The sequence below is a fragment of the Nipponia nippon genome, unplaced genomic scaffold (assembly GCF_047370975.1).
Source record: "Nipponia nippon isolate SJK-2023a ecotype South Korea unplaced genomic scaffold, ASM4737097v1 scaffold_9, whole genome shotgun sequence".
NCBI classification, from domain to species: Eukaryota; Metazoa; Chordata; class Aves; order Pelecaniformes; family Threskiornithidae; genus Nipponia; species Nipponia nippon.
In genome coordinates, this window is record NW_028262413.1 from 35,962,255 (window position 1) to 35,974,046 (window position 11,792).

Consider the following 11,792-nt stretch of genomic DNA (forward strand, 5'->3'; position numbering starts at 1 on the left):
TGCTCCTGCAAAGTACAGCTGAATATACTTTAAAACTTCAGGGTTTGGTTCTCCTTTATAGCTTTTTGTCTTGTAGGTCTATGTTATGGAAGGCAAATGGTATTAATTCCATTTTACAGATAAGAACACTAAACACACCGAGATGAAGTGACTTGACAGAGTTCAAATGGCCGGTCGGAGGGCAGATACAGGCAGAGTTTTCCACAGCCTCTGTCTTTTTCTTTTATTTGTCTGTGCACTACTTAGTACACCAGCCTGGCTCTGTATGAGGAAGATAGCTCAGAGATCCTTTCTCCTACAAGATCCATGGGTTCAATGACAAAAATATAAAGTGTCTCAAATGACTGTCTCAAATATAAAGCGTCTCAAACATGACTCGGGTACTGGGAAAACATAATATTACATGGTTGGGAGGATCATGACTCCAGAATAGGATACGAACAATTAAAAAAATCCACCTTTCTTGCCCATATGTATCTCTGACTATCTTCACAATCACTGCTTCTTAGCTTTCTTTTTCCACTGTGTTTATCTGCTGAACAATATTACTGCTATTTCTGCATTAGCAGCATGCAGCTTCCCCATCACACAGTTACACAAGCTCCTCCCGCACCCCAGGTTGTCACTGAAGGACCCAACAGAGCCAGGGGCACTGTCAGACAGGGACAGTCAGAAACATACTCCCAGCCTTGGCAGAGGGCCAGCCCCTTTGGAGAGCTGCTGCACAGGTTTTTTATTGCTGCCTGCAATTTAACACACATCTGTAGGATGCAATTGAATCCCCTCTCCTCCAGCTTGATACAAGCCGGCAGGTGAACAGCATAAAGCAGGAGACAAGGCAGACATGTGCAGCCAGTGGGACCTGGCTCTATTTGCTTGATAATCTGTTAAACCCAACATGCGTTTCTGCTTTGTGAGTAGAAAAAGGCAAAGAACTAGCATGCAAAACTACCATGGGAAAATGAAAAGAATAGGAAGAAGAATATGAAGTTTTGGACTTGAGCAAAATATGCCCTCAGGTTTTTCATTCTATCTCTCCACTCAGGTGTTTATGGGGACAGTTTGAAGCATGATTAAGACAAGCAGGACAAGAAATCTACAGAATAAATTGTTGCTGACTGTGCTGGAGAGAGCAGAAGATATGCTGGCTGCAGAGAGTGAGAGTGGGTGTGTGGTAGAGCGTGCTGACAAAGGGGCTGTGGCGAGGTGCCACAATCTTGCCTGCAATAACTGGAAGGCAATGATGTCTAGCACCGGAATAGGAAGAGACGTGCAGAGCTTTCATTGCAATAAACAGCAAACCTGTGGTTTGTGAAAAGGCTGGGAGGCTCAGACTCATTTACTGGTACCATCACTGTAAGGATTCTACTGTGGCTTACTCGTATCTCTGTTGGCTTAGAAGACATGGATGTTACTGGAAAGATCTCTGGAGAAAACAACTTGCCAGTTTTTCATCATGCCCTTACGGGAATGAAAAGAATTCAGGACTCCTGAATCATAGAGAAAGGCTACCAAGGTCACACAGTTTGCAGTTCTGAGTGCTCTTCCTCCCAATGTTTTCCTATACTCACTAATCAAATCAGTCTCTGCTATGCATCTTAAAGAACATTTTTAAAGCACATGGTCTCTTGCAACTAGGGGAGCTGTGGGGAAGGGAAGGGAAAGGAAGGGAAGGGAAGGGAAGGGAAGGGAAGGGAAGGGAAGGGAAGGGAAGGGAAGGGAAGGGAAGGGAAAGGAGTAGGAGAAAACAGAGAGAATCTTAATTTTCTATTTTTTTTCCTAAATATTCCTGTAAACACGTGATGAGCTCACCTGAGCTAAGACTTTTTAATAGTGCGTAAAAGTTTGGAAAATATTGGAGGTCTTCAAAATTATCTTCAGAAGGCAGCTCATTTCTTCTTTCCAAGATATTAGATGATGACCATGTGTTATCCAGTGTATCATCAGTTTCTCCATTCATGAAACTATCCTGATTGGCTTTGCTTGGTGTCTCCACAAAAGACATAAAAAAATAGTATCTATAAGCACATTGCTTTTGGTGATAGAGTTAATAGAGCAATAAATAGCATCATAATCTTAGGCCAACACTTTCCTAATTACGAGGTGAAGACTATACTATTTTCTTAAAGTTATTTCCATTTGACATCTGGCTTAAACCTCAAAGTGAGTGATGATTCATTTTTCTATCTGATGGAATTTCTTTAAGAACACCTTTAGTTTCCAGATTGAACTAATTATTCCCTAAAGCAAAACAGTGTATTAGTCTACTTGTACCGTTTGGCAAGTGGGTCAAAATGATTAGCTAAGAAATTACCATTCTTTCCTGTTGCTTTTCTTCTGTATCACTGTCTGCTCTGCTTGGAGGGTAATCAAAATCTTGAGACTCCTTCTCACGATCCTTTGCTTCATTTGCAATTAGCTGTTGTAAAACCTCTGCCACTTCATCTTCCAGGGTGTAGGCCTGACTCTCTGTGATCTGTTAAAATATTTGTGCAGAGTACTTACAGAATATTGTGGTTTTCCCAGATTAAATGGCAACACGAAACCTGAGCTTTGCAAATAGGTTGCTTCAAATATGTTTGCTTCAAAGCTAAGCACAGCCAAATTAGGTGTAATACCTTCACTGATGTGTGTGTGTGTACATATGTACACATACAGTAAAAAACCCACCACCCACACATATATCCTCCAATAGGAAAACACACCCATATAGAGCTTAACGCAATGGAGTCCAGCTTGAAAGATGGAGCTGCAAGTGTGGTATACCTATACATATGTAGATACCTATACATATATACGTGTGTGTATATACATATATATACACATATGTTCTGCAACATACCTATGCACAAGTGAATAACTACAACAGAATACAGTAACACAGAAAGGGAAAAAGCAAATAGCTTTCTACGGCATCATCAAAATATTTTCTCTTTGCTTCGTAACAGCCGTCACTTGAACGAGAACTCTACCATGCAGCTGTCCCACAGCTCCCTTGGTAATCAGTGGGATTCAGCATTCAAAAGCTAATTGCAAAATCTAGCGCAGAAAAGGTAAGGTTAGTATTTTAAAATATAAGGACCCCATATTGCAATGACTAAAACCATTGAGACATCCAGAGGTCAGAGACAAACCCAGTCTTGCTAAAAATCAGTAACTATGAGAAATGTATCCTCAACTAGCCAGCATCATTATATGTCTGCTGATGACAATAGTTAGTAGGTAGATAGCTCAGACCTTTCTCCATAAACATCCGAAAGAAACTGATAATACAAAAGAACTCAGTGAGAATCAGAAGAGAAATTAAAGGAAAAATGACAGCAGACATGGAAGGAATCAGTGAATGTTTTTTCCACATCAGAAACATTCTGCAGTTTGGCCTATTTTGTTGCAAAGCCATCACAGGAACAACGTTATTGCAGAACTAAACCAATGTGCCCAACTGAGTCAAGAAGCTTGCCCAGAGCCTGAATTACATTCATTTTCACTCAGGTCAGCATTAGCTGAACAAAGTGTTCATCCAAATTGTTTTTTTAAAAAAGCATTAAACCAACCCACAAAACAGCTGAATGAAGTATTAACAAGATACTTACCAGCCCCAGATTTAGAAGTTTTGAAACGATCTTGTCAAACACTCCTCTGTCATTTTCCTCATAAATTCTTGCAGCAATTTTTTGAACAATGTCTTCAGCAGTCAAAGGAGTGCCATCTAATTGATGGAGGCCATCTGGATCATCTAAAAGGATTACAGTTTAACTGTGTGCTGACTGTCCTAACTCATTTGGATTAGACATCTTGTAAAAAATATCTGCCTACATCTTTTTCTCTTCAGAACACAGCTGCACTTTTTAGACACATTAGGGATATACTTTGATACACATTTTGCAATCCATTATATCAGTCCCAATGAAAAGTTCTTCGTGTCCATTTTCCACATCTGAAATATGTCTTTCTGACTAGCTCTTTTGGAAGAGCAGAGATGAATGTCAGGAGCATACTCTCCTATTTATAGAAGAATTTGTGAGAATGAGAGAACACTGCTACCATATCCGCTTATATGCATCTTCCTGGTATCTACTTTCATGGTATGGCCGCTTAGATCAAAACAGATCATGACAAACAGCATACTATCTTCTTGTTTGGATTTCAGCAAATGAAGTTTTAATTATCTAATCATTACTTATGGCAAATAATATCATCATGACCAATGGGAAAGTGAATATGATGAGTAAGCTCTGGTCTGTGATCAGCATACCTTGATATAATTAAAAATAACCTGAGCTAAATGCTGCTCACAACTCTCAGAGGACTCACTTAAACTACAAGTCAATTAACTACTCCTGTAGTAAAGGGAAGTATTCTTTGGCCTTCGGTAACTGCTTTTAGCTTTAGAATTATCTAACATTGCACATTACATTTGGAACAAATATATATGATTTAGCTCTATACAAAAGTGCTTCTTCCTTTCAAACCAGAATAAACATATTTTCATTTAAAAATATGTCCCATTTTCCTTCCATCAAATCTAAATTGCTAAAAAACACAATGCAAATTACACAGTTGGATTTTCCTCCACAGAAGAAGATTGTAAAAACCAATAGCAATTCTTTTGTATTGTGTTTCAAAACCTAATTGTAATATCACAAGCTTCTACAACTGGAAATAATTGAAATTGCACTCCAGTGACAAGTAGAGCTCATGTTTAGTGGTGAGTACAACATTCATGATTGCAATCAGTTTGCAAGAGAAGTCTAACCTAAAAGTCACTGAAAGATGATTATAGAATACCTTGGAATTTATAATCCAGTCCACTTTTAGTGGAGTCATAGTCATCCACAAGCCTGCGGTTCTTGGTGGAGTCTGCATCATCAATGGCCCGTTGCTGTTCATACAAAGAGCTTCTAATTGACTCCCTCTCCTTTTCATTCCTCTCTCTTTCTGCTACCGATTTTAGCAGGTTCAGGTCATCAACAAAGGAATAATTCCTGAACTCTGGCTTATTTTCTGGAAAATACATCAATGCACACATGACATAAAATCTTAGACCTCTTTGAATACCATTACGAATATTGCTATAAAACCAGGAAAGATGTTTTACCTGTGGGAGCTATTTTCCTATTCTTGTCTGCCTCAGCTTCAGCAATCTGATATGCAAAAATAAAACAAACAAACAACAAACAGGCAGAAGGAAAAAATACACTAAAATGTGGGACCTCTTCATTTATCAATATCAGCAGAAGCCTTAATGCCTGATCTTCACTCTTAGTAAGAAGTTTGCCTTAATAAGTAAAACATGATTAAGCGCTTGGCACTTTTTGTCAGTACCACTGCATCCTCTGATCAGAATCAGACATTATGAGAAGCTGCAATAGACTTTCCATTTTAAGATAAATGCCAGTTACATTTTCCTTCTTTAATCCAAGCTCCTGCTACATTCCCGTAGGATGTCAATACAAAGGGGTTACACACCTGTGAGCTGTTGGAGCTAACGACCTGCTTTTGGAATGCCGGACGGTAAAACTCTATATGCCAGTTCTTAAAAATTATTGAAACCCTATTTTGTACCCAACACCATCAATATTTACTTTACTGACAAATCTATTTGTAACTAAATTGTTAAGCCATTAGGATAGTCATGGATCTGGTACCTGAAGGCTTAAAATATTATGAGAATACCAAACCCAAAAGACAATGTAAATATCTTTTATTTCACTTACCTGTTCCTCCAAAGGTCTTTCTACACTTAATTGTCTGTTGTGTATAGCTTTATCTAGAATAAACAAATACATACATATGTACTCAGTTATATGATGCATGCGACTACAAAGAGACAGCACAATTTTTCTTAATTTATAGTTTTCTCCCATAAAACATTGTGTCTTAAATATGATGCCAACTGCTAGTTCTTTTAAAAAAATTCAGTGTTCCTAGAAGAATGAAAATGTAACAAGAAAGTCAAACATTTAAACAAAGCATGATTGTTTGGGGCAGAGGGAGATGTTTGGCAAAAGATGTAAGAGAAACACAGATGTAGACTCAGTAACCTCTTTCTGCTGAGAAAACTCATAAACTAATTGGGGAAAAAATGCTGCAAGAGATTGACTGAAATAGCAATAATCGGATTGGCACAAGCAAGAGATTAAAAATCTCTTACATCCAGAATAGCAGGGGAGACAGGGAGTGAGAGAGAGACTTGTGCAGAAACTGCTGCAGAACGGATGAAAACATTGCTTGGAAAAGGCTGAAGAAATTCAGAGCCTTTCCCTCTACCAGCACCTATCTCTTCACTTTAGTATTAGATTGCAACTTCAGTGATCCAGCGTCTTGCGCCGGGAATATTGTTTCTTTAGGATCTAATTGCTTTCAGCCAAGTGGAAGGAAAGTTTTTACTTTCCTCTATCCATCCGCTGCAAAACTTTCCCCATCCCGGAGAAAATGGAGACAATGTGTTAACGAAGGCGCCTACCTTTGCCCCCGGGTTTCGGGAAGCCATGCCCCCGGCTCGCCAGCAGCGACAGCACCTGCACCACGACCGCCAGCTTGAGGAACATCCTGCTGCTGCCCAGCCCCCTCGGAGGGCGAGCCTGGCCCAGGGCCGGGGCCGCTGCCGCCGGGGCTCCCGCCCTGCGCCGCCCCTGCGCGCCCCCGGCCGCGGCGGGCGCTCAGCGCCGCGGAGCCGCTGCCCGGCGGGCGCTGTCCAGCGCCGCGGTGCTGAAGCCGCCGAGCGGAGCCGGCCGCCGCGCTGGGGAAAGCCGCCGCCGCTCGGGCTCGGCCCCTCGTCCCCGCGCCGGCAGAAATGGTCGAGACCGTCCCCGCCGCCAGCCCCGGGCAGGGGGAGGAGACGGGGGAGGGCCGCGGCCGGCGGAGCATGCGCGCCCCGCTCCGCTCCCGCGGCCCCGGCAGCCGCAGCCCCTTCCCTCCCGCTCCCGGGGGAGAGGGGCCGCCGCCTCCGCGGCGCTGCCGGCCCGCCGCCTCCGAGAGCGGGGCCGGGGGTCCGTGTGCCGGCCGCCGGCGGTCCACGAGTGGGGGCCGGCGTGGGGCGGCCTGCCCCCCGCCCACGGGGTGACGCCGCGGCTGCCCTGCGAGGCGCGCCCTGGGCACACGGGGGCACGGGAGAACCCGGCCGGCTCGGCCGCCGCGCCAGCAGGCCCACGGGGCAGGCTGTGGTTTGGGGTCAGCTCGAAGGGCCGGGTCGCGCGCGCTTTTCGAGCTACAGAAGTGAAATTCGGCCCTGGAGAGGAGGCCTACGGATCGTTTACATCTAGCTAAGCCCTTTCCACGGGGCTGAATTACACAGTAACGGCATAGTCATCAATGACTCTTCTTACTACAAAGAGAGGACATCAAAAGTCTAATTATAGCACATCTTGCTCTTTAAAATTAAAAAAAGCAGTAGCACAAATGACAATACGCATGTAAGCTAATTCTGAACATTTTCATAAATTAAAACTTAGTCCTGGCAGACACAGAGCAGTGACAAATCCCTAGGGACCCGGGGAAGACATTTTCACCGTTTTACGGCAGAACAAAGGATCGCAGCGGTAGCTCTTTTCAGAACTATAGGATCTGCTTCCAAAATGGGAGGCAAATCACAGTCGTTTTTCTTCAAAGAGCACCTCATCATTTTGTAGTCATAAATGCATACACGCAGGGGGCAGCTGAAAACACTTCAACGTTAGAAATCTCACTACTTGCTAACTGCTAAAAAAAAATGGCTAAATAATTGAAGAGGTGAAGAGGATCAGTGCTTTTACAACTGAAAACCAGGAACACAGTGGAACTGTTCAATCTCTTATCAATGTATAATATTATTATAGTATAAGCTGGGAAGAACACAAAAGAGTAGGAGAATGATAATTAATTGGGCCACAAGCACTAAAAAAATTGCAATTTCTTTTTTTTCCCTTTTAGCAACCACTGTGTTTAAAACTCAAGCCTTTCCATATAATTTAGATGAAATAGTGATAAAATCTGATGCTCTAGTTTGCATCAGACTCCATTCTATAAATTAATCCGCCTGCGATCCACAGATCCAGAGGAATGAAAATAACTTTCAGAAATACACCGATAACCCCAGGATCTTTACCTATAGTCGGCTCCTATTCTTGGAGCTGTACCAGAGTTAGGAATTACAGGATATTTTGAGCATAGTTGTATGTAAGAACAAAATAGCCTTATTTACACATTGCCTGGTAACCTACAAGGAAAATTATCATGCTAAACAGAACCTTCCCTCACTTTAGAAGCACAGAAGACAAGCAGCTTCCACAAGAAAGTGCAAAGCAACCTCTTCCCCTGCCATCTTTAGCGTATATATAAACACAAACAGGAATCTCATAACTACAGAATATTGCTGATACAGAAAAATGAAAAGACCAACTCTTACTTCAATGTGGCTTGATATTCTATCCCAGTTTTGTATTAATTCAACAGTTCATTGCCTATCTAATGTTCTCAGTGTTCAAAAAATGTGTACTTTCTCTCCATTTACCCTTCCCGATATTTACTTCTATACCACTTGAACATTTCCTGCAATGCACTGTGAACAGGCATCCATTTATAGGACCTTACACATTTAGTCATTCAGACAAAAGCCACCATACAATACAAAAGCAGCAGATGTAGTTTAAACATGCTGAAATCAAGATAGCTGTAAAGCAGTGAGATCAGAAAAGGAACTCTAATTGGTGACGATAGTGCAAAGAAGTTGCTGGTTAAAAATACACCTATTTATGTGCTATGTCTACATATGGCTTTTTGTATATAATGATATGTCTAATTGTGTTCAAATGTGTTTATTTTACACGATATGCCTCTGTTTCTGTGAGAAATGTTTCTATTTATGCGAAATCTTTTCTATACTATTTCCCAATTCCATACCGTTTGTTATTTCCTTAGTGCTAAATCACCTCCTGCTTCGCCAAGCCTCTCTAACAAGAAATGATGCAGAAGGACTCTGTCAGGGCTGGGACTGAGGGTGGGGACAGAAAAGAATTCAGAACCTGCTGTCATCAAAAGAGAGTATGACTGCAGTAGCCACTGTAGTTCTTGAAATTGTAAGCAAAAAAACATGCCAGGAAAACCAAGCCTGAAACTTCAGACACGAACCGTCTCCCCATTCATGAAGGCTTCACGCAGAGGCCACGCACTCGCAGACGCTTGCTGTAACTGGCAAGCGCAGAGCACACCTGCAGTGCCATGCTCTGGTTTGGCACACTGGGGCCAGTACTCCTTGTTAGTGCACTGAGAAGCTTGTATGACACGTGATGGATAATACAAAACCTCTGCTAATTACCACAAAACGTGTTTAATCATCATAGGAAAACGACTGGGTAAAAGTGCTGCCTTTGTTTCTGACTACATCTCTGTTTTCATTTGGCATCATTTACATCATCTACTACTACATGCTACTCTTCCCAGCGGAGGGACAATACGGTGAGGAGCATAAGCTCTTCTATTTTGGATTCTATTTTGGCTCATCCACAATCAACCCATTTTCTAATTCTAGAACTATTTATGTCCAGTGATGATTCATGAGCCAGAAAGAATACCACTTGCCTGTCAGATGCCAAGGAGAACTTACAGGAATGGCAGTTAGAATGTTTTTTATTGTGGTGAGCGCAGTTGATACGGAGCCGAGAGAAATAACTGAAATGCAGTCTTTCAGGGCTATTTTTACAGTTGTTTTATAACCACACTTCAAGGTTTTTCATCTAGCTGATGAAAACAGAAGGCAGATGAAAGCAGAAAAAAATCAAACAACCCAACAACCCACCTTGACAAGTTTATGCCTAGATGGTAAACATTCCTTACTTTTGTGGATTTGCTTTTCCTACTTTATCTCATATTATGCTAAATGAAAAAAAATGTTGGAAAAGAATTACTGGAGATCTTTATGCAAGGCATTAGATATATCCATAATCAGCTGACAATAAGTCATGTATTTTGCACATGTGCACTATGAATAGTCCTCTCGATTTCAGTGCAAACATCAAATGTATGAGAAATTAATCACGCACAAGCCTGAGGGTTTGTACTCTACAAGTCATTTTACATTCACCATTTATTTGTACACCACCTAAGGTGAACAAAAAGAGTTAAGACCCTAGAAACAATAAAAATAAATAAAAAAGTCAGGCTATTGAGATTTTAGCATTTATTAAATTTCCATCAGCTTTACCAGCAGCTTTTCCTATGCTTATTGAACTTACATTTTTGGTCTGCAAAGCTTACAAGCTTTTCTAGCTTCTACAACACAATATGATGCCTTTACATGAGGAATTCTTAACTGAGATGTTCTTAACCAATTCATTTCATAAAATGAACTTTAAAAAATACCAGTACAAATCTTCCAACTTAGCTTCAAGGAAATGCCAACTTTTAAATACTTTTAAAACTACTGACCTCAGTTTGTTCCTATTTGGCTTTTTTCCTGATAATAAATCAATTTATAGCTTTGAATTTCAGCATGATTTTCTGACCAGACGTATGTTGGTAGATGGAGGGATACCTTTTCCTTGGAAACACAACGCTCAGAAGGGATTACTTAGTTTCTTCCCCACCCTTTCTAGAAAAAAAAAAAAATCACCTTTGAATTGAAATACAAACCAGAAAATGTCAAGTAATATTGTTTCAGAAAAATATGTGTAACTGAAAAAGGCATACGTGGGTTTCTAAAATGGAATTAAACATCCAAAGCTACATAGATACAGAATTATTTGTCTGCTGTCTTTAGTGAGACGATTGACTCACACATTTAAGTGGCAAAATGTTTATTCCTTGTTTACAGGAAAAACAGTGAGAGAAAAACAATTCTGTTTAAAAGTACAGTAAAGACTACCTAAATATATCTTGTTGCAATTGGCTGAAGATTTCATTACACAAGTTTGGAAAGGCATAGCCTGACAGACCAGGTAAACATGACTGGGTTAGATGCACTTTTCCCCTTGTATTGTGAAATACCTATGGAAGTTATCTGGCACCCTTCTTTCACGTGTTTATTTCATTCCTTTCCCAGTGAATGGCCAGTTCCATCCCAGCCACACAGTCCTGCAGGAGCCATGCATGGGCCAGAAGGCATGTCACGGTGTTTCTGAGCACAGCGGGGATATGGCCTGTGTCTGACAAACAAAGGAGGAGCTTTTTCTATTAATTGAAATCACTTCTCTGGGTACCAAATGACCAAAACTAACAAGGCTTCAGTTCATTTAGCATCTGCAACTACTCCTGTTCAGCTATGGCGACATAAAACTAACCTTAATCTGAAAGGCACAGTATTACAAAATGGCAGAAATGGTACCCAAAGACTCAGAAAAAACTGTGGTCTTTAACCTTAAAAATTCACACCTTACTTTTCACGGGTAAGAAATCCTTTGTTTCATTTGCAAGAGCAGTGCATGCAGAGGTAGTTCCCAGGAGCTACGTGGTGAAAACCTTCCCAAGACGCCAAACCCCTGCTGCCAGGGGAGCGGGAATCGCCTCAGAAACAGCTCCTCTGGGAGCCTCTCGGCCAAGAATAATATTTCCCATAAGCATCGACAAATTATCTCACTGCTCTCTTTTGAGACCCACCTTTAAATGTCTTTGCTTTGTGATGCTCACAAAAAAAGCTCCGGCGGGCGGGAGGGCGGCTAGGCCGCGCCTGCTCCGCAGCCCTCGCCCGGGCACTGCCCCCTCAGGGGGGCACCTACTCGTATCTCCATGCGATCTGCGACAGCCAGACGGCGGGCAGCAGCCGCCGGAGGCCGGGCAGGGGCTGCCGTCACCCCCCGCCGGGCTGACCCGCTCTAAAC

The 11,792-nt window shown here is 41.9% G+C and overlaps 1 protein-coding gene across 2 annotated transcripts in view; it reads right to left on the minus strand.

Moving 5' to 3' along the window:
- Positions 1-6,634, minus strand: part of SCG3 (secretogranin III) — a 29,551-nt gene extending 22,917 nt beyond the window's left edge. Inside the window, exons 1-7 of one of the 2 annotated variants that reach the window (XM_009470149.2) lie at positions 6,467-6,634; positions 5,718-5,770; positions 5,099-5,144; positions 4,789-5,004; positions 3,594-3,736; positions 2,315-2,476; positions 1,813-1,990 (exon numbers count right to left, since the gene is read on the minus strand). In XM_009470149.2, the coding sequence (XP_009468424.2) occupies positions 1,813-1,990; positions 2,315-2,476; positions 3,594-3,736; positions 4,789-5,004; positions 5,099-5,144; positions 5,718-5,770; positions 6,467-6,551 (883 nt within the window). In that variant the 5' untranslated portion in view covers positions 6,552-6,634. The remainder of the gene's footprint in view (positions 1-1,812; positions 1,991-2,314; positions 2,477-3,593; positions 3,737-4,788; positions 5,005-5,098; positions 5,145-5,717; positions 5,771-6,466) is intronic. The other variant, XM_009470148.2, reaches the window with a different exon arrangement.
- Positions 6,635-11,792: the final 5,158 nt, after the last annotated feature.